The sequence below is a fragment of the Epinephelus moara genome, chromosome 8 (assembly GCF_006386435.1).
Source record: "Epinephelus moara isolate mb chromosome 8, YSFRI_EMoa_1.0, whole genome shotgun sequence".
Taxonomy (NCBI): Eukaryota; Metazoa; Chordata; class Actinopteri; order Perciformes; family Serranidae; genus Epinephelus; species Epinephelus moara.
In genome coordinates, this window is record NC_065513.1 from 39,995,538 (window position 1) to 40,019,425 (window position 23,888).

The window sequence follows — 23,888 nt, forward strand, 5'->3', positions numbered from 1 at the left end:
ACAGGCGGCTCGCTCAGTGTGTGACGTGCACTTGTAGATAAAATATAGGCCTATATTAATGAAGGTTCATTAGTACGGTTTTGTATTTCTCTGTAATGTAGCACAGTGTTAACAATGTTACTGATACTATTCTTTCTCACACCTTCAACTCAAACCACCAAAATATATCATTTAATAATTTTATAATTATTTTCGTAAACATGCAGGAGACTAGTCGACTAATGTCCCTAAATGATGATTATTTAGCCCCATTTAATTGCATATAAATGATCATGACGTAGTAGTAGTTGCTTGAGGACGCTGTATATGAGAAGTTGAGGTAATTCTTGTGAATGATTCTGAACAATAGTAAATATCTATTTGTTGTAGGTGCTGTGACAACAATGTGAAGAGCATTTCACCGAGGCCAAACTGGAAATATAAACAACTTGTAGAGTGCAATTAAACACAGCGATTCTCACAAAACGGGATCAGACAAAAGCTGTTAATCAGCATGGACGAGTGTTCACAGACAAACCAAAGATTACCAGCTGAGATTATCTTTTTATTTATGCATTTCCCCCTCTGTGGAGCAGCAGTGTGTATTCTGTGTTTTGTGAGGCGCTTGTTATTGATTTATCCACAAGATTTTAACGTAGCCACATAGCTACATTAAAATCTTGTGGATAATGCAGCTCAAGGCCAATGCTAATTTCCCTCTGTGAGCTTTTTCAGGCCATTTAAAATGCATCACATAGAATGAGACCGCCTGTGTTGAGTGTGTGTGGTGTTTCTTACTAAACATGCCATGTTAGACTCCAGCCTTCACTTGCAGTTTACCAGTTGTCATCTTTTTTGAGAAGAAGCAGCGTGCAGTCGTAAACCAGGAGAGCATCATTCTTAATTAGCCTCCAGGGAAATGGGCTGCACGTCATGAGAGCCAGCAGAGCGCTCAAATAAGTGTCAGTATACAGACATGTTGTAGTATGCACATGCACATGTACCGAATGCCGGTTGTAATGTACGTGTTTACAAATGTACAGTCTTTTTGTGCTCTTTTTTTCTGCTAAAGTTAGATATTGGATCACATTAAGTTAATTCACTCATCCTTTTTAAATCCAATAAAAAGACCAAAACCAACAATAAAATTATCCAACTAAAAATGTTGCTTGTGTAGCCAAAGCCTGATTTGTTATTCCTCTTTGCCAAAGAGCTTTATTGTTGTCCTACTAAATTACTAAATCACATCAATGGCCCAGATTGTTGCATCTATGTCATATTCCTTCGTTACAATGAACATGGGCACTGTAATTTATTTTGGGTCAGTACCAGTTTATTATGGATCCCATTCTTTTTTGGCAAGTCCTGCTTTACTGTGCGACTGGCTAGTACCTCATCACGTCAACATCAACAGAGTTTAGATGATTAGGTTTAGGGAAAGAGGTCATGGTAAGGTAGTCTCAGCACAGCAGGGTGGGACTTGCCAAGAAAAGCACTGGGATCCAAAATAGCGAGTCAGTACCACATCCTCCCTCCTGCTGCTGTTAATACTAACTATATCACCAAATGTGTATGGTTCCACAACTGAAAATAGTACCCAACAAATACAGTATTTCCTCCTGTTTCAGTAACTGTTGCTTAAAATTACAGTCCCCAGCTGTTTTAGGAAATCGCTGAGCCCTTATAAAGTTATATATCTGACATGTTTTTAAAGATCTCCAGCTTCAGTAGGAACCAATGGGCTAAAGGATGAGAGCCACAGGTAAGCATGTCGGAAAGTATTAAGAAATAATGGTGGGGTTTGGGGTTTGTTGACAGTAAGAAGATTGGAGAATAATGCCAGTGTTATCCTTTAATTGTTTGGTTTTATTTATTGTATAGTATAACAGGGCTGGGTATTGTTTAAAAAAGTGATACCAGCACTAGCACTTGTACCCTTAACGTGATACCGATACCAATAGAGTACCTCATTTGATACCTGTAGCATCATTTAGTATAGCCATACTTGAGAACATTTTGGTGGCATCTAAGCACGCTGAACTCAATCAAATACATTTCGCTCAACTTAACCACACTAGACTGTAAGTAACCATTAGCATCACACGGCTAACGTTACTGAACGATTATATAGGACAGAGTTGAGCCATTTTGGGGTCAGTGTGAGTTCTTTGGGACCAATTAACAGCACAGTTGGTACTTTTACATACACTTACATCGCGCTACAGTTATAGCTCGACCAGGCCATTTAATTGGACTACTGTCCTTGTCCCAAGTATGTCCGACTCTGCTACAATAGATGGCGATATGCCTCCTTTCAGCTTGTAAGTATTTAACGTTTTTCCGGTTGACCTGTTACGTCACAGACCAAACAATCGCTGTTCCATGTTTCACTCCCATTCATGTATTTTAAGATATTTAACTCTTTCGGCTGATACAGCATGAACTGTGTCTCCGAGTCTGTCCAAAAATGAACGACTCTGGATGTACATTACAGCATGGTGTTACCGACTTCTTCTTCCGTTACACATTTAATGCTGTTGACTTTGGTGTCAAAGCCTGGGGCAGAAACTGTGGAGCATGCTCAGATCGCCTCGACCAGTTTGGGTCTGATTAACTGTATAAATGAAGGAGTAATTTGACTCCCAGTCGTATTATCTGGGTGTGTTAGTCCAACTTTTAGAAATTCTATTTAGTACGATTTCAGTCGTTTACATGTATTTTAAACGTCCAGTTTAATCGACATAATGCAATAAGTCGATTTTCTCTAATTTCACATAAACGTTTTGAGTGTTAGATTCTGTTGCTGCTGTCACTGCGTTAGTTCATGCTAACTGGTTAGATGTTGAACTGACCATTGACCTGGAGGAAAACGGCTCTGGAGAAGGCAGCAACAGAATGTTTGCTGATCGAGACGGTTCAGGATTGGACCCATGGCGCAAAAAGGATCGAATGCAGGTGTCTTTTGACTGGAGACACTTGGTTGTTTTCGTCAACACCCTTAAGGTATGAAGTACTGATAGCCAGCTGGAGTATAATATCTGCAGTAGGTCATTAATTACGTAAACAGCAGTTCACCCAAAAGCCTAAATGTCATGAATTAAAGAGAGTATTGTTTTTCTGTGTTTAAACTGGTTATGTCAGAGGACAGATTATGTTTATGAAACTGGTGTATTGGCTTATTTACTGCATGTTGTAATGGTAGTGTTTCACTGGACAGACTGAAGGAGAGATATTTTTCCTGCTCTGTTTATTGCTGTAGTTTAATTGGCTGTGATTTTCACAGACTTTGCTCCACCCGGCGCTGAATGGTAATAACTTTTGGAACTCTAATGTTTGCGATCACATGTGTGGGTTATGGTTATTAGTGTTGATCAACAAAACTCTTCCACTGAATTATTCATGAACATATTGGATTCTGTCGTCAATTTCCCACAAACTGAATGAAAATAAAAATTGCAAGGCATGATTAGTAGTTGTCAGGTTGGCATAGTACGTGCAGCTTTAGGCAGAGAGGAGCTCAAATCACATCCTAACCGTAGAGTGATTCAAGTTTCTGAGAACCCCTCAGGCTCTAATATAACACAACAGGTCTCCCTGGCTGCAGTTAAGCTTCTGCTACTGCAGATTGTTTCACTTTCCAGCCGTATACTCAACATTGCCGCTGGTGGTATGTTGAATAGGAGATTGTTTTCCTGGCTGCATTCATTGAGGTGGATGATCTGCCTCCCCCCTGGCCTCATTTCCATATGGCCCAGTGTGCTCCTGCTGGAAACCACACTTCAGTGTCTTCTTAGTGAACCAGAAGACTCAGTGGTTCTCGGGATGTTCCACTGCAGTCTTTAGGAGAGGGTTTCTAAAGTTTTTCAGAAATTCTTTTACTGACAGCAATACAGTGCTGCAGGCATGTGTAGACCCTGCTTCCTTTGACAAAAAGCCAATGGGATTTTTTCATTGGCTTTTTCCATGTTGCAGAAAATAAGGTCTGCGGCAAACAAAGGTTTATGATACTTACACCTTCTGTTCAGCCAGACAGCCTTCACAAATAAACACCCCTTTTATAATTTTTGAAGCATAAACCAAATCTCTAGAAGTAAATAGCTAATGTTAGGCTACAAACACACTACACCACAATCGTATGACTTTAACGTCACCATCAAAACAACAGCGCTCAAGAAGCTACTTGTTAGCAACGGCTTTTGAACAAAATGTGAAAGACTCTTAAGCTTGTATTAACCACAGACCATCAAAAACCCATTCTCAAAACCCACTGACATCAAGACAAGGAAAACTGAAGTGCAAAATTGCTAACTCATTTCCTGGTTTGGGGATTTTTTTTCCCAGTCAGCACTCCATAAAATAGCTGTTATGTGAGTTTAAGTATGGGATTTCTTTTCATTGTCAATTAATCCACCAATCATTATCGTGATTGGTCCATATAACGTCAGAAAATAGTTAAAAAATAACACCCATTGCTGTTTCTCAGTCTCTTCAAATCATATTCAGTTCATAATAAATGATCATAAATCAGAGAAAAGAAGTCAAACCTCAAAATTTTAATTGATTGTTTAATCGAAAAATAACTTTGTCAAATTTGCTAAAACTATTGCTAAAACTATTGCTATATTCTGAAAGACGTAAATGAGACAGATGTCTGTCCCAGGCGCCCGGTGGCTTGGGAGGTGGAGTAGGCGTCCCGTTTGCAGGTGCAGTGTCCTTGATGCAGTGGTTGTGGGTTCGATTCCAGCCTGAGGCCCTTTGCTGCGTGTTATCCCCTCTCTTTTCCCCTTTAACGCTTGGACAATCCTATCTAATAAAGGCAAAAAGGCCCCCCCAAAAATCTTCTCCTTCTCCTCCTCTTGCTTCTAAAGACATTTGCTAGAATCTACCACAAAATACCGAAAACAACCAGCCCAGGAGTGATACACACTGATAAAATACGAATCAAGATTCTGTAACTGCATTGCCAGTATCTCGCCTCAGATGTTTTCAGAAACATATTTTAGTGTACTGTTTAGCTGTGAAATGAGAAAGTTGGTCCGGATGGTGGGCAGTGCTTGGTACTCTGTTTACTTGTATCCAACATGGCGGCCGGGTCACAAACGTTCTCATTTAACAGCCAAACAGTACACTTAAATATGTTTCTGAAAATGTTTGAGGCAAGAAATAAGCGATGCAGTAACATAGTCTTGATTCATATTTTGTCAGAGCTGTCTGGTTTGACAGTTTGACCCCAGTTCACAGGCAGTGGTTGATATGATTGGCAGCTGCGACTCCTCGGATGTTTGGTTGTTTTTGTTCATGTGCAGTAATGCCATCAGAAGCGCTACAAGGCAATAGAGTAGGCAGAGGAATATGACAGACACAGATGATATGTTTTATTTAGGTATTTAGTGTCGGTTTCAGAAACTTGACAGTTTTTTTTTTTTGTTTTACAAAATTTACCAACTACAGTTACCACCTACAGTTTTGTTTGCGCTGGAGTATTATAGTATTATATATATAGAGAGAGCGTAGAGGGAGCTCAATATAGATTATATAGAAATTATTAAATATAAAGTGTTCTTTTTTTTTTTTCTTTTTTTTTTACAAAAATATGATTGAGATATCTGTCATCTTCTGCAAACGCTTTTATTTATAAAATGTGCACCTGTTAGGTTGAGAGGCTGCTCTAGAGAAAGCTCTGTCCATTCCCTGTATGTGTCTGAGGTCATAATAATGCAAAGTTAATATGAACTCACTGAGCCTGAATGTAATGATGCCTAAATCCCCATAAGATTAATTTTTAATGGTGCTTAATACTGCTGGTTATGCACGTCCCCCTCCTTCTCTGGTCTAAATGGTACGTTCCTCTTGCTGTGACGGCCGTAGCCCCCCTCCACTCTCCACCCTCCCTCACTCTCCTCTTCCTCCAAAGCCCTGTACACCCCACCCGGTGTCAGGGGGGGATCAGCTGTGCCAGTCCCGGCAGGCCACACACACACAGCGCGCTGGCTGGCGAACAAAGCCCCTGGCACTGCCAATGAAGACAAGCCATGCCTCCACGCTTAGCCTCTCCTCTTTTCTCGCCGCCGTGAGGGGAAGGCATGACACCATTGTCGTCGCCTTTCCTTATCAGCAACACGACTGTTTGTAGGGGGAGAGGAGTTGGTCTTGGTATATAGTGGAATATTTTTTTGCCTTTCCTGCCGCTGATGAGTTGAGATGCTGGCGGAGCGCAGAGAGAACAGCAGGTAGGGAAAACCAAGAGCTGGGTGCTGAGCCTGTCTCCGCGGCGACCGGGAGTTTGTTTACTGTTACTGGCAAGACTGACCTTGGTGGATACAGTATTATTGTTATTATTAGTGCCTCTCAGTGTTCGTGCCAGACTCATTTACAGACATACATGTAAACTTACGATCAAGCAGTTTGGTAAAGCTTATATCCAGAGTGCCTGAGTGCGGTCCTGTAATAAGCTTCGATTACCACCATCGAGCAGTGATGGATGCAACAGTCGGAGCTTCTGTGTATGTAACAAAATACCCTGATGTCTCTAGAGCCACTGATGCTGGATAACACAGAGGCAAGGGCTCGCTACGGCTATTTAACTTTGTACAACAAGTGCTATGTGCTCTGTTATCAGAGCATTGTTAACTTCTTATTCGGTAGACATTCACTCGGTTTGTGTTAAGTCTTTTATCACAATATTGCAGCAGTGCTACAGCATAGAAAATCTTAAAGTGTGGCATGTCTGTAGCACGATATGTTGTGAAACAGAATGTCCCTGAAATATATTCCTCCAGAGTGTCACTGATTTTAAAGTTGAAACAGCTAGAAGCAAACGTTAAAATTTAACAGCACAATTTTTAATTCATTATGTTTCAATTGGATTAAGCATCCAAATCCTGCTTCTTCCTGCTCTTGCATTTTTTTCTGAGTTTCTTGAAACTCCTGTTTTAGATTGTTAAACACCTCCATTACAAACAACAAGTGACTCGTGACCAAAGCAAAAGCTGTGATGGAGAAGTAGGCACCTCGGATGGAACAGAAAGAACCATTACAAACATTCTTTGGAAATAATAAAGAGCGAAAGATGGCAGAGAACTGCCTGGCCCACATTAGACCACATTTTAACACATTTTCTAGGTGTCCAGTCGGACATGAATCATCATTATCAGATTCTGTGAAAAGGTTTCCATGGGTTGTAGCTTATCTTATGGTTGAAATTGTACCATAGTTGCCGAAAGTGTTGGTGAGAATGTGGGTCTTTTGATGTAGACCACTCATGTTTTTTTGGAAATGTCAGGAAATAACTGTATTTTGGGAAATGGTATGTAAAGAGATTGAGCACATACTAGGATATAAGGTCCCTAACAGGTGTTTTGTGCTTTAGCTATGTAACTTTTCTGAAGAAGATGTTATTGCTAGTGATAGATATTTTATCAAAATATTGCTAGTAGCAAGCAAGAAAGCTCTCACAAGGAACTCGGGTAGAGAAACACCGCCAATGTAGGATCAATGGCTAACAATTGTGGAAGAAATCTTTTTAATGGAGAAATTGACACACATACCGAGACTACAAGAAAAACTAGAAAGAAAATGGGAAAAATGGACTCTATACAAGACGCAAAACGATGACAGTGGACTGGTATAATAATTCGAAAATCTTTAGAGTTGTAAAATTGTGTATTTACCCAAGCAAATTCTGTTTTGGTGGCTCTTATTATTTTTCAATTATTATTTCATTATGCTGTTACCACAAAAATCGTTTCAATTAAGATCTTAGTGAAATTGTATCATAACACATTAGCACTTTTTTTACAAGGGTTTGCGCCATAGGGCCGCTACAAAGTCCCTTCCTTATGCCGCAAACGACGGCAGCGTCCTTCCGCTCCAGTGTGTAATTTTAGAGTGCATCCTGGCATGGCACAATCAAAAGAGGTGTGATGGTCGTGACTTTTAACACAACAGTGTCAGCCTCTAGTATGACATATAACGCATGTGACAGCAGGGCTTTATAAACCATAACATGGCGATAACAGTCATTTACCGTCCCTGTTATATAGCTGCTGATCTCGTCCTTTACTCAGAGGGGTAAGGAGCTCCCGGACCTCATTGTTTTCCCGATTTGTGAACATTTTCAGCCACTGTTCTTCTTCTTTGAGTTAGTTGCTAACTGCTAACAGCTGCTCTTTCAATCCCCTGTGGTTGGTCACATGTATAAAGTTGTCGAAATGTCACACCCGTACTGCCCATGACACTTTTTTTTTTGGCATTCTTACTACCTCCATTCCCCACTCAAAGGGGAGACAACTCTGTCCCCCTGTTACGCTATTGTACCTTTTATGTCAGAACGGCAAGGCAAATTCCCACCTTGAAAAGGCAGTGTAAAGGGGGCTGTTGTTGCTGATGCTACCTATTTGAAAACCGCAGATAAATGGAAATGTGTAAGATTAAGATGTGTCAGAGTCAAAACGTGAAGGATCACTGTGACTCTTAGGTGAAAATAATGTGATTTAACAGAAAAACTTCTCCTACTGAAGCTAATATTGTAATTAAACCCAATGATATAACATACTCATAAAAAAACAAAAATATTGGCCAGGCAACATTACTTTTTGTCCTCCAGTCAAAACACATCATCTTTTACAGTGATAAATGTTTGTCTGCCAAAACAGCTGGGAGGAGAGACACAGGCTGGTGGTAATAGCGCGTGATGATGACACCCCGGGCTTTGTTTACTAAAGGCCTAACGATATATCCGGTGAGGAGGCTCTCAGCTCTGGTCCTGTCTGGACTTGTTGGGCGTGAGATAATTTCCTGCCCTTCTGGTTCTTGTTACGCTCATAAAGGTCATGCATCAGCTGTTGATCAAAGACATGCTTCAGTAGGAATAAGCTAGTCTATTGAAGCTGTGTCACTTTAAATCCACGATGCTTCTAGTTTGTTTATATAACGCAGAATTTTAAAAATGGCTCAGGATGTCAGTAGATATTTTGTTTAGTGGATGTAAGCTAATAAAGTGAGGTATCTAATGGTGGGTTATGTGCCACAGTGGCTTGCAGAGGAGACAGTTTATCACCCGTAGTCAAATTGTAGCAGCATTTGGCTGGAGGCTGGTGTGAATTCACCACTCTGCCTACATAGCTTTTTATTTCTGTAAATTTGCATTTTGTTACAAGTTTGGTTTTTATCTAACTCCTGTCAACCCATTTTATTTGTCTCTCTGTGGAGCTCCCCAGCTTCCACCTACCCCCGTAAACTGTCAGACAGGAGACATTTCTGTGATTACATCACTTTCTCCAGAGGAACAACCACACAAGCCTTTGAAGAGTTTGGCTTTTCCAGGGCACTGGCTGCCTTCATCTCCCAGGAGTTAGTGCTAACTCTGTTAGACGTTCATTGAAGCTGGCGTCCGCTTAAAGAGAATGCTTTGAAAAAGACTGGAGGGCCAAGAAAGCAAGCTCAGTTCCCCGCTGCATAGGAGTTGACATTCCATTGATGCCATTGACTCATTTGCTTTGGTTCAGCCAAGACAAGATGTGGTTTGATGCAGGTTTTCCTTTAAACAGGAGTGGTTATGATGATAGTATAGCATGATCAGGGGTACATTTCTGCTAGTACTCTTAAAAGGATCATTAGTTGGTGATCACTTTGGATGATGATGGTGCTGTGGGTTTCTAATCCTCATCAAAGCTGCTATCTTAATCCCCTTTGTTATGTCATAGATTCCTTAGGTTGGTCGAGTATGCGGTGAGCTGTCTGCTTAGGTCAGCGTCTGGTCATTCAAATTCCCATCATGGGAGAGAGAAAAGTAATGGACCAGCAAGGTATAAACATGGTTGCTTGTGTTAGGAAACAGACGAAGCTGCTTAAAGGCAGGGTTGGAGGAACCATCAGCATCATGTTGACGCTGTGCCATGAATCTAAATTGCTTGTGCTCACAATTCTCAGTCCTTCAGGTGCATCCATTCTCTCACGACACATTTTGGATCAACAGATAAGGTGGCTTCATATCTCTGAAGGAAGTAGGAGCGTTTTGTTGCCAAAGGTGTGGGCATCGTGTTGTTGTTTTTTTTTCTTGGCTGTGTTTCCAGATCTGAAATTAAAAATGGAGCATGTTGAATTAGAGACAAACAGTGGTAATAATGCACTCACAAAATCCTGCTGCTATGTTTTACATTCGACACATTTGTAAGCAGAAAAACCCTCCAACATCAACCAGGAAATATCTGTAATTGTATAGCTCTAGATTACAATCAATTTCTTAAAGCTGGGTTAGGCAGAAAAAAAATATGGAAAATTTGAAAATACACTGTCCTTCTGCAGCTCTCCCCTCTCTGTCCTTGGTTTCAGTGTGGAGCTCTGTCTCTGTTTCTTTAACCACAAATTAGACATGAATTAGCTAGCTAGCCACCCCACGGTCCCTCCGCCCGCTCCCCGCTGCTGTTGACTTCTTCCCCGGGAGGACAGCAGGCGATGGCTACAGAGCTGCACCTTCGGTCAGTGGCTGTAGCATCTTGAATTCGGCTAGCGCAAACCCCTCAGCACCGCATGTTAAAGCGGGTCTAACCAGTGTAATGGCAGCAACAGAAAGCTTGCTGATCTGATGGAAAGTCGGGGCTGTCCGTGCCCCCTGAGGTGGGGTTTACGCTGGCTAGATTCGGATTGCTGTAGCTGATGACCGGTGGTCAGTCTTCAGAGCTGCTGCCTGCGTCTCCTCCCGCTGAGGTGGTCTTTAGCGGCAGGGAGTGAGGCGGAGGATACACTGTGATTTGAGGCTCTAGCTAACATTAGCTACATGAACTCTCTGGTTAGCAAAAGGCTAAACTGTTAGCAACTTTTTTCCCCTCCATCTCTTAAACACTTCCCTGACAGTGACACGTGTTATTGCGTTGATTATCAGACTCGTTTTAGACTGTTATTTGGTTAAGTCCGCCCTCATTTTCTAGGTTGCTTTGTAGTGGAGGCAATTATTGACAATACTGGAATAGCAACCTTCTCTGCATGATTCTCCGCCACTGAATCAGGTTTTCGCCATTTGAAGGGAAGTGCACGCACATCTGCATTTGTAGAACAGTGAGTAGGATTGCCCTCTCTTCTTCAAAGCCTAAAAACAGAACTTGAATTATAATTTGATCAAAGTTTATTATGGGATTTTTGCCCAATGACGCCAAAATAAAACTGCCTATACCTGCTTTAAAGGATGTGTAACTTTTGAAGGAGACAAGTAGAAACTTAGCAACATACCTGAATGTACAGTTCTATACATCTGAGACTACCACAGAGAGTTCAGCTGATGTGAAACATAGTAGGAGAACCTTTTATTTTCATACCACACTGGATTAATAAGAGTTACCATCTCTTCTGAGACGAAGCTTCAGGAAGCCAATCAAAAGCAAAATGTGTCTTTCAGGTAAAAGCTAATACTGCTCCCTGAGATTTAATCAAGTAAAGCTGCACCATGATGGTAATTCCTGCACCCAAATTTAATTTCCATGTCTCTTAGTTTCATTTTTCACTGCACTTAAGAGCCCAGTGCTGAAAGGGAGGTACAAAGTGAACTCTAAACGATGTGTCCTAGTCCTGGACTCTGGTCTCATGACGCTCTCTGCTTACCAAATAGGTGGAGTGAGTTGTAATCCTGCATTTGTCTACGGATCACTGCCTCTCCTTTTGTTGATTTTCCAGCTCAGCCTTATGCTGAGTCGTATGACATGTGTTTGCCCCAGTTTGTGGTCCCGGCCCTGCTGCGCTCCGACTCTACCAATCTCTCAGCACTCTTGTCTGCTTCAGTGACTCTCTGTTACATAGGGCCCGGTACAGCAGGGCTAACAGTCAGCATTGTTCGGAGATAAATGCAGCCTTTGATGTGAGGTCAGGCTACAGTATAGGAAAAAAGATAGGTGGGCTATTTTAACTTGAATGCAGCATAAAGGGTTTTTACAGTTTGTTACAATTTACTTTCTTTGAGTTTATTTAATTTCTGTTGTTTTAATGAAGCCCCAGGTTCAGCAAACTTCTTTTGAAGATTACAAACTGTCCTTTGTTAATCCCCATGACAGTTCACGGACTGACTTCATTATTCAGTTTACACCTGTCGTACTTACTGTAGTTGTGCATGCACAGTTTTCCTGTGCAATGATTGGTTTATTACCAACATTTGGCCATCCACTCTCAATCAAATCCTCCCCCTCCATTGACACTTTTAAGACAAATCCTAAAATGTACATGTTTTCAGTGGCCTTTGGTTGTTTTAGTGAATTTAATATTTTATAATCTTTTTTATGTAATTGTTTTTTACTGGTTTTATCCTGTTTTACATTTGTGTAAATTTTATATTGCTATATATCTGTCTATCATTATTTTTTTTCTTTGTACAGCACTTTGGTCAACTGCGGTTGTTTTTAAAAAAGTTATATAAAAAGATTCATTGATTTCATGCGTTCTTAAGTTTTGTTTAAAGGGACTGCTCACCCCAAAATCAAAAATTTTCAAAATGAAAATTTATTTTTCTTCTTACCTGTAGTGCTGTTTATCAGTCTAGATTGTTTGAGTGTGAGTTGCAGAGTTTTGGAGATATTGGCTGTAAGGGCCAAAAAACGTATTTGAAAAACTCAACAGCAATGTCTCTTTCCAGTAGGGTTGGGTCGGTTCTCGGTAATACCAATTCGGTCCGGTACTCCGTCTTGGACTGGGTTTTATTTTTTGAGACCGACCGGACCGCATACTCGGGCAGAACGTACGCGGAGCGGACACCGTGGAGGTCCGCAAGCCCTGTGCGCGCAAAGCACGACCGCGCGGACTTCGCTCTGCGCACCAGTGTCACACAAAAGACTGTTCGGCATGTATTTTTCACCTGTGTCTGCCTCTTCACCAAGCGCACAGCAAGCAGGAGAGAGAGGGGGTGGGGCGGGGACTGAGCTAGGAGGTGCGAGTGCGCATGCGCCTCTACTGTAGCCTTGTAGTTTGTTTAATACTGACGGGGAGTCAATAATGGCGTACAATTTAGTCTCGACGAAATCAAGGAATGCGCCACTATGACTATATCGGCTTTGAGCCAGATGAAGGAGGCAACCCTTGTTTGCACTGATTGAGTAAGCTGCAAAATTTATTTGTAAGGAATAAAAGAAACAACTTGTTACTGTCCCTCTGTTGTCCTAAGGTTGTTTTTTATTTTAAATGAGTCAATTGCGCCCCCAAGTGGCGAAAATCCGGTATTACCGACTTGATGCGGTTTTTTACAAAAACCGGACCGTTTTTTTTTTCTCATACTGACCCAACCCTACTTTCCAGAAATCATGACCCAGTTACTCAAGATAATCCACAGACCATGTTGTGAGCAGTTTCCTGTAGGAACTATTTTTCTCTCTACCGAATTATAACCGCCAACCGTATCATTGTGCAGAAGAAAACATGCATCTGCTCATGGATGAGAGGCTCGTGGTGGTGACAGCGTGAGATGGAAACATTAATGGTGTCCTCCTTGGCTGAGCTGTAACATTAGCTAGCTCAATTGTTCCAGGTGAACTAGCAGTACTGGTGTGCTATGATACCACAAGCCAAGTGCCATCTAGTTCCACAGTATTCAAGAGAAGGCAGACATCTTTGTTGCTAATATCTCCAACACGCAGCAACTCACACCAAAGGAATCTAGTCTGATCAGCAGCACTATGAGTCAGTAGAAAAAGATGGTTTCTCTTTAAATTTTGGGGTGAACTGTCCCCTTAACCTCTAAAAAAATGGTAGCTAATTTGGCTAAACTTGGTTTCTTTACATCCTCTCTGAATCGTTGAATTTCTTTGTCTTATTCTGGTGACTACAGTGTTCTGTCAAACGATATAAAAACAAGATCCAGGGTTTCTATTCTGGAAAAAGATTCCTTCTTTTTCCTGCAAGGCGAATGATGTGATCACTCTATCACCTGCTGAGCTCGACGACAGAGATCCTAACGCATCTCGTCTTGTTAATAATTTACAAGATGACATGTCAAAACAGTCGCCTCGCTCAAAAGTTTGGAGAATGTTTTGCTGGATAGGGCGATATATTTTTCCACTTACTTGGGACTGTGATTGCTGGTTATTTTTATTTAATGGCAACAAGCCTATTGGCAGCAAAGGTTTATTATTTAAGAAGGAAATCTTTGTGTGAGAAAGAAGGCTCTTAATTTTGCATATTAGAAATACATTTAGTTAGTTCTCCTGTGTAACTCCCCTGTGAACCTACCATGTGACTCTTACTCTTAAATTGTTCAGGTTACAAATCAGATTTTTCTATTTTTAAAAGAGGAGATCTATTTTTAAGAAGTTTCAGTGAGTGACACCCACTGAGACGCTCAATGTCCTCAAAGAATCTCCCACTAGTTTTCATCATTCCTGCTGTTTCTTTTTTTTTCTGTCTGTCTAAGTGAAACTCATGGTTTTTTAACAATGACTCAGGAACTGGGCCCACTGGGCTGGATATTTTTAAACCGGCCACAGACCGACTGCTTCTGCTTTTGGAATCTCAATTTCTGACATCCAGCAAGATTTTCTCCTTGACTGGCAGCTTTTCAACAGACTTTGTCTGTAGCTCAGCCCGAGTTTCCATTTTAGCCAACAGCTGAAGACTGGCTTTTCTGCTGATGCTGCTGAGACTAGTACATGTTGATCACTTCATACCCCCACTGCTGGTGCGTCGGCTGGGCCAAATGTGCACTAGATCTGTGGCTTTTTCTTTGTCTCTTTGTTTTACTACTACAAAGGGTCTGCCCATTCATCCAGTGGTGGATTTCATTTGTTTTAATCACGATACAGACTCTGTCCGTGAATTATTATGTTGTGAGAAGCAATAGACAAACATGACATGTTTTGACACAGAAAGCAGAAGGATGTTAGCGGTGCAGAGAGCTGATTAGGCTGCTGAGAATAGCTCCTCTCATCAGTGTTATGTTATGCCAAAATAGTAATGAACTTGTACTTCCATGAATTTAATCTTAATAAGGCAGGCTAAGTATTAATAATTGGTTTATATTAATTCAGCGGTTACTTCTCACTGAGCTGATCAGATGTCATTCAGAGGTCCTCAGCTATTCTTAAAACATACTCAACAGGTAAAAGAGTGAATGTGTCTGATTAAAAGGGATTTTCCAGCCACATAGACACAAAAGTTTTTGGGACAGTGGTTTCCTGTTCTGACGACAACAAACTGATGAGTCTCTTTTCCTCTGAAAACAAGACTCTCGTTCTGTGAAAGGCTGTTTGTGGTTAAAACTCTCTAGGTCAGCTTGTACTGTGTGTTCTGGTAGTGCTGTGATAACAGTTTTATGGTGCTGTTTGTTGATTATGGGTCTCCCAGTTGGCTTACATTAAAAGTCACAAACAAAACCAAATAAATATTTAATTGCACACCAACACATAAACAGCAGCGGCCATTGTAAACATCTGCCCTCGATGCATCTGTTCATGATGACTCCCACTGTAATATTGCAGAAAAGTTCTGCTTCATAGATTCCAACTGAATTAGTTTGAAGTTTTAGTTAAAAGCGTCTCTCAGTGGAGTTAATCAGACCTCGCCTTTCAACTTCCTGTGGCTAAAAAGTCTTCATGGTTTGAGCTCACTTCCTCTTATTTAAATGGAGTAAAAGTGAAGCGGTGGTGTGTTACCAGTCAATATGTAGAGGAGTATTTTTTTAGTTTGAAAGAACTTAAAGGCTTGCAGCATAACAGAGTGCTCCAGGAATTATGTTTGTCTGTCGGCCGACATCGAAGTTAGCATCACAGTGGTTCCATCGTCAAATTCCCGCTTGGGATTTTTCCCACTGGATTATTGCAGAAAATGAGCTCTGTGCAAATGTTTATGATACTTAGATATTTTGTGCAGCAAGATAATCACAGCTGAACACCCCTTTTTATGATTTTTGAAGCCTAAATTCAATCGCCTGCAATTAAAAAACTGTCAGGCTACAAACAAATTACACCATGGTTGCATAACTTAACATCGCCACCACAAATAGACTGTAAAGCCATGTTCAGCGTCATGACTCTCCGAAGTCCCATTTAGCCACTTGTCAGCAATTTTGAAAGACACTTAAAAGCTTCAGTATTCATGAGTTGGGTACTTACAGACGTATTTTATGTTGCAGAACAAAATGTGAAAGTCTCTTAAGCTTGTTTTAAACACAGACCAAAAACACATTTAAAAAAGCATTGACTTCAAAACAAGTGAACCGGGAGAGCTAACCTGCTAACTAATTTTAGCAATTTTAGCACAGTGCAGACTTAGGGTACGTTAAAGTTATTAAAATCAATACAATGTATTGACGAGCTTTAATGCATTACGAAAAATATTGTCTGCATCCAAGCTGCTATTTTTTTTAACAAAATAAAGCATGAAATAACAAACACTCTCTGATTTTTTGGCCTTGTCACTGTCTCAAGGAAATTTCTGTTTTCTTTTGAGAGAGAATTTCCCAGTGTTTGTTTCTTTGATAATCTTTACCTGCATCACCTGAATGAACTGGATTCCATAGAGTTTTTATCTTCTACATCTGTGCATCTTTTGCATGGATTACATTAATAAAGGACTCTTATTGGCCGTTTGCTTGCAGTGTGAAACATCATGCACCATAGATGACAAACAAGCAAAATGCAAAAAACTTTCACACTGAGCTGAAATGAAACAAGTGCTCTAGAGTGCAGTTCCGGCTGCATTTTCCTGACCAAACCTGACCTGTGTCTGAGACAGTTATAAGCGAGCCCACCCCAACCCTGACATACTATCTGATTTTTAAGTCCAAATCCGACCCGAGCCAGACACAGTTTGTTACCTGACACCGCCTCCTGCCTGAAATGTAACTATTGGCCTGTGTTACATTCAGGAGTTGTCATGTTAAAAACAAATTCCAGCACTTCAGTAAGCCATAGCACAACACAGCAGCATGTCAAGTGGGCCGAACCCGAACCCCGAACTGAGCAAAATTTCTGATTTGTTATCTGAACCCGGCCTGGCCTATCAGATTCCGACAGGTCCCGTCAGGCCCAGGTTGGGTATCCACACTCTAAAGTGGCAAGGCAAGGCAAATAAACAGTCTCATTCTGCATTTTGCTGTTGTTTATGGTGTGTGGTATTTCCCCATGGTAGTGGCGTAGCCCTAGCTCTTACAGACAGACAGCGGAGAGTTTTGCGCGAAAGCTTTGCCTTAAAAAAGACCTGAGACAGTCAGCTGATGTAAAACAAACGATTGTATCCGGCCCTGATATCGATCTTTGAGACTGGATCGCAGCATCCCTGATATAAATATTGTGTATGTCCACATGTTTTATTCTTTTTAGTTGCAGATGTGCAAATTATCTCTTTAGAAATCAGCTCACCTTAAAGGGAAATTTCGTTTATTTCAACCTGTCTCCTATCGTCCTAAATTTGTTTCAAGTGACTAGTGACATAAAAATAATAGTTAGCATGTTAGCCGTTAGCCTAGATACAGCCGGGGCGCATAGTAGCGTCAGACCTGTTAAAATGTAAGTGAACTGGCAACCTTCAAGTGCAAAGTTAGTCCACTAAACAAGCTTTTTTTTCCTCAAAGACCGCCTCATATCGTTAGGATGAATGTCAGAGAACATATAGAAAACGACATGTAAACGTGTTGTCTTACCTTACCGGTGTGCTGCCATGTTTGTTTACCATTTAGCTCTGCTTTCCAAAGCGCGGCCGAAATATATCTCGCCAGCTCTAGATAAAGCCCAGCTGGATACTACTCCAGGTGGAGGTGTCTCGTCCTCGGTCACATCCAGACCTTGAAAATAAGGCTGCAACCGGTCCCATTCCTTGCAACAGAGGCATTCCTCTTCTGTGGGCACTGGGGCACAGCATTCACAGGTACACCACCAATCTCCAGAGCTACGCAGCCTTGCAGCAGCCATTCCTCCTCTCTCGTCCTCTACCTGTTGCGCCTCTCTCTCTCTCCTCCTCCGTTCTTCAATTTCACGAAGCTCTTCGTCAGTGTATTCTGGCTCAAATAAATAAGGGCGGCCATCAAACTCTGCAAAATCAAATTCCTCCTCCACAAAGTCGAAGTCTGGCAAAAAGTCAGCCATTATTCTATAAATCTTTCATAAAATAAATGAATGAACTTTTCAGGCTACTGTCCGGTTCTGCCTTCCAGCTGTTGCTGCTTGTTCTCGCGAGATTTCAGGCACGGTATGAGATCGCTGCTTGTTCTCGCGATATTTCGGCCGCGCTTTGGAAAGCAGAGCTAAATGGTAAACAAACATGGCAGCACACCGGTAAGGTAAGACAACACGTTTACATGTCGTTTTCTATATGTTCTCTGACATTTATCCTAACGATATGAGGCGGTCTTTGTGGAAAAAAAGCTTGTTTAGTGGACTAACTTTGCACTTGAAGGTTGCCCGTTCACTTAGGTTTTAACAGGTCTGACGCTACTATGCGCCCCGGCTGTATCTAGGCTAACGGCTAACATGCTAACTATTATTTTTATGTCACTAGTCACTTGAAACAAATTTAGGACAATAGGAGACAGGTTGAAATAAACCAAAATTTCCCTTTAATACAGTTAAATGGAAGTGCTACAATCAACAACTGCTGCATCTAAAGGCCTGTCAGTAAAAATAAAAATCCCCTGTCACATGTTCACCAAACTTTATCAGTGTCTGCAGCAGGCAGTGGTATATTTTGTTGTTTTGGAAGGATATATACTGTAGGGCTTGCTCTAATGCCTTATCTCAGACAGACAGAGCTGGTGGTTAGTAAAAGCTGAATTGTGGGATATATCTCTGCCAACACAGGCTGTATTGTAAATGTCAAACCCTGAGCTTTTCAGGTCTTGTCTCATTTGATCTCGTCATGTGCCTAAAGTGTGTCGGAGATTATTCCAACATGTGTGAGACAAAATGTCATAAGGAAATAACCACAAATTTAGGGAAAGTAGCTTAAAACGTTGATGTGACAGAACTAATTATGTAGCTCAGAGCCTGACAACGGTGGTTAGGAAGCAAAGCACTATCCAGGTGAAGGGGCTCAGTCCCTTGAGACTCTGCATGCTAAAAACTTATGCACACACTTATGGACAGACACTTTAGATAAAAGTGTACCAAATGGAATTGCTGTTTGAGTGTGAGTTCACGCGGAGGGCACCCCTGCTGTGTGGGCAAAATGAGTTACTAAAGCCTTCAGCTTGGAGTAATTTCGTTAGTGCCACAGATGCCACGTTCCTGTAAATCAGAACAACAGTCGGAAGCTCCTTTGTAGCCGTCTGTCTCTGCCATCATGTTTCTTCACACGTTCTTGCTGTCTTTTATGTCAGCCCTTAAAGGAATTAGAGGGACGAGGCGAATGTAGATGTGGGTTGTTGAGATGCCAGTCGTGGCAAGGCAGACCTTGAACAAGAAAGCACTCAATAGAGGACAGACCTCTGGGAACACCTAATAATCTTCCCACTTAGCCGCTATGGTCACAGTTAACATTGTACTGCTTGGATGATAGAATACTTATGAAATGGTAGCTTAAGTGTGGTCTGTTTGTGGTGCTGGGGGAAAGGTCCTAAGGCTAAAGTAGTGAGTTTTTCCCTGTTTGGAGAAAGGTTTTGTCCAGTAAATATTGTGGTTAATGAATCCCTAGATAAGCTGTATTGCTGGGACCAGAGAAAAGGTCACTGGGTCAATAAAAAAGGTTATTCTTCCTCTTGGGAATGAGGATTTCTTTCCAATCTAGCCATTAAATCTAAATATCTCTTTGTCACAAATAAGAAATAATTATTTCAGCCAAACAAATATGGACAACATAGACATAAGAACAGAGCACTGTTGGGTTGTTGTTTGCATGAAGAGAGGAAACGCTAGAGCAAACAGCAAGGTGGAGCATCCTCTGTCACATTATTCAACATCATCTGTGTCTGGCATCAAGTCAAGTCTACAGTCTACTTTAAAGATACCATAATATCTCCAGCACTTGTAGGATCAAATTTCTGTACAGCCAACAGACGGAGGAGCTTGCCAGGAGTAAATTAGCCTGCTCAGAGGGGCTCCTGCCCTGAGGGTGGCTGGTTTGAATCCAGATTTGCTCAGACTTCAGACACAAATGGATGAAGAGAGTGAATGAAAAAATACTATCTTCAGTCCACAGTAGCTGCTTATGAAGTGCCACTGGGCAGAGACTGTGGAGTGGGGCTTGACGCTGACCTGTGTTGGAGAACTTGTGGTCATGCAGGCAGGTGTCAGTGAATGCGTGGCACTAAATGTGAAGCATCTGTGTCTGATGTAATTCTCTGAGCTTACGAGACTGTTGTAGCTGCTCTATCATTTGCCTTTACCCACTAGTGTTTGGTAAAATACATAGTGATATTTGATTGTCTTCATATCCCTTAGCTTTTAGTTTGGGGCTTTTCTATTATATTGTAGAAATTGATGGTACAGTAGAGGCATGTGACAGTGGTCTTAATAGGGTGTAAGTCCCCAGTTTCATCACGATACAATATTGTATTGATTCTCTGGACAACGATACGATATTTGCTGTCAAGATACAATTTCGATTTGATTCGGGGGCCTGCAATTGATATGAGACAATATTATTTGCCCATTTACACACATAAAACAGCACTGAGACAATACAATTGTTTTTTGCTAGTGACCCATTATTAGCTTTAGCATATTTACTCTGCATGAACGGCTAGCGGCCTTTGTTTCCTATACTCCTAGCTTAACAAATTCAATGTACTGTTATTTTTCTTACTCAACGATGGTTCTAAGTCACTGAATCTCCCGACAAACCAGCAGTGTTGAATTTCAGCCTGTGTGCACGTTTTATTAGCCAAACATCATCGAAACAGAGCAGCTAATGTTGCTGTAGTGACAAGTTAGCGGAGTGAGATGCTCGTCCATGCAGATATGACGTGTTTTATCTCGTAACAGCATTGTCTACATATGGCATGTGCTTTGTCTATTGACCCGTATGTTCTCCGAAATCCAAATATTTCCACACTGCAGATTAATTCTCGTGTAAATAACGTTATCCTTATCGTACATTTCTTGGCTGCTTTCCATCTGTCTGCTGCTGTTTGACAGTGCAACAGACTTTCAAAATAAAAGCATATGCTAAAGATGAGGATATATATTGATGTTTTCATTTTGCATTGATGATGTAGCATAGTTGATCATTTAATCGATATGTCTATCCGGATCGATGGATCGTTACAACCCTAGTTTTAAGCTGGCTCAGGCTGAAGGTGTCAGTTAGCTTACTTTATTTGCCGTTATTTGCGATATTGTAATTAAAATTGGCATGAGAAAACCTGATTGTTGCGTCTTTATAGCATTTATTATTGAAACTAAAGGGCAGAGCCTGTTTCCTTAAGTGAGGGGACGACATGGTCCACTGTCATGTCTCTGTCACCATCCATGTTCCTGGCTGACTTCCTGTTAGGACTGGAACTAAACATGCTTTTTAGCTGCCTGTCACCTCAGCGTAGGTCCCCGAGTTTATAAACACGTCAGGGATGTAAATTTGGTTGGAAGAACTGTACTGTATACCTGATGTTTAGCTGTAAAGGAAATCCTATTGTTTGAGCAAATGTCCTGTACAGTGCAGACATTTACAGAGGAGGCAGTCTGATGCTCAGGAGCAAATTATGGTTTCCAAAGTAGGATAAGCTTACAGCTACTAAATGTCAACCTCTACAGTATGAAAGAGTCCAAAGACTAGCACCAATGTGATGTCATTAAGATGCAAGAACAAGAGCAGAGGAAAGAGTCTGAGAGGTTTTTACATATCTCATTTAGCAAAACTTTTTTTTTTCTTTTCTATAATATCAAGCATCCCTAGAATATTATACTCTATCATGTGTGGAAAGCTGTCAGTGTGCCCTTGAGCAAGGTACAGTGTATCGGTGTGGTTGTATTTGAGATTGATGAGCAGCTTTGTTGCACTGTTCCTGGCTGTTGATCCTGTTTTTTATCAGCGGATGTTTATCTTTATCTGTGCACTATGTGGGCTTTGCAGTTCTGGGAAGTCTCCTAGCAACCATCTTAAAGATAGTCTGGAGAGAGTTTGATGTGTGGAAATAATGGCTAAATATATATCCACCATGCTATAAAGAAAGAGACATAAAATTAATACATTTCAAAGTACATTGCCTAAAGAAACACAGTAACCTGAGCTGGACCTCGTCTGTACTCCAACGCAGAGCGAGCTGTAGGTTATGATGTGTCAGATCTGTTAACATGAACACTTATTTGGCTTTATTTGCTGGCTGATGAGGCAGTAAGCTTTATAGGAAATTTAGTTTTTGTGTTTTTGTTGGTAACTTGCTATGTTTTTTTTTTGTTATTATGTCACTTTCCCAGCTTTTTTACAGCACAGTTAATGTACACATTGCTCACAAAACAAATTTTCCCAACACTACAGTATGGAAGGGTATCTAATTTAAAATTAAATTCTTAAATTTAATAATTTTTACAATTATAATCCTGCAATGATACCTAAGTTTTGGTGCAGATTTTAGAACAATTCTGAAATTTGAGAGTTGTGTAATTTTTCTGCAACACCCCTTTGTTTATCTCCCAAAAGAAGCCAAACTTCTCAAAGGTTAAATGTTGTTCGTACAACAGTTTAACCTGAATAATGTACTGTCTAAAATTGGCAAAATTATGATTTAAATCGAGGATATTGAGCACTTTTTATACTAGATATTTGGGCTGGATGATATGTCAAAAAAAAATATTATCACAATAATTTTTTTCATATTGATCGATATCGATATTTATCGCAATATGTAATTTTATGCTGCCAGTTTTAAGAGTATCCTGATAATGCCTTAAGCTGGAAGAGACCACAGGTGTAATTAGTTAAACTTCAGAAAATGAACATATTAACATGTAAAATAGAATTATATGAACATTAACTGTGCAACCATGACTTGGTTCAGAATATATTTTGTGATAAAATAATATATTTAATATATAACCTTGTCTGCCTTAGTAATACAATACAAGTTAGCTTGTCTTGTAACATATTGAAATAATGGTGTGGTCACTGGGATGCTGATTTTTCAGGTGATGGAGCTGGTGGCCTATCAGGATTCATAGAACTGTAGTTACAACTGTAACTGTCAGTTTGTTGAGTTTCCTGTCTTGGTTGGTACTGACTGACAGTATGTTTTGCAGACCATCTTAATGATGGATGATATAATTGACTTGATGTTAGCTTTTTTTTTCAACGATGTCCTCAGCTTTGGAGGATATCGTGAGCTCGCTTTTAGCACTAGCACAATGAGCTACATGGCTGTGGAAAACAAAGCGGGTGTGTAGAATGGCTCCAAGATGTGAAATGTTCTGCTTGCCCAACATGTGTTTAATAAGCCGATCATACTGTTGCCCTTTTGTTGTACCGTAAAAGTATCAAGGTTTGATACTATATTGTACTGAGTTGCCTTAAGACATGTCTTAAACCTCCTCTCTCCCATCCGCAGGGCTGCCTTTGCCCTGACAAAGCCGCTAAAGATGAACATGGTGAAGAGGATCATGGGGCGGCCAAGGCAGGAGGAGTGCAGCCCCCAGGACAATGCGCTGGGCCTGATGCACCTGCGACGCCTCTTCTCCGAACTGTGCCACCCTCCTCGCCACATGACCCAGAAGGAGCAGGAGGAGAAGCTCTACATGATGCTTCCCGTATTTAACAGGGTAAGTCACAGCGAGGGGTGGAAGGAGGGCTGGAGGCGCTCCAAATACAGCTAGATAAATGTTGACTGTCTCAGTTACAATTCTGCTCTACAAGAACAATATCAATTCTCAGAAGGACCCTAAGTTGACAGATTAAAAAAAACAGTCATTTGGGTTCTGTGATGTATGAAGCTGACATTCAAACCTGGTGTTTGTAGATTTAAAGACAGATGAACTGTTGTCAGGCACGCTGTTGGGCTCATGTTACAGACAAGTTGGCGC

General features: G+C 41.0%; 1 protein-coding gene across 1 annotated transcript in view; it reads left to right on the forward strand.

The window, feature by feature from the left end:
* The first annotated feature begins 6,019 nt into the window (after positions 1-6,019).
* Positions 6,020-23,888, forward strand: part of wdfy3 (WD repeat and FYVE domain containing 3) — a 144,392-nt gene continuing 126,523 nt past the window's right edge. Inside the window, exons 1-2 of the mRNA XM_050051244.1 lie at positions 6,020-6,209; positions 23,417-23,627. Coding sequence (XP_049907201.1) covers positions 6,181-6,209; positions 23,417-23,627 — 240 coding nt within the window. The 5' untranslated portion in view covers positions 6,020-6,180. The remainder of the gene's footprint in view (positions 6,210-23,416; positions 23,628-23,888) is intronic.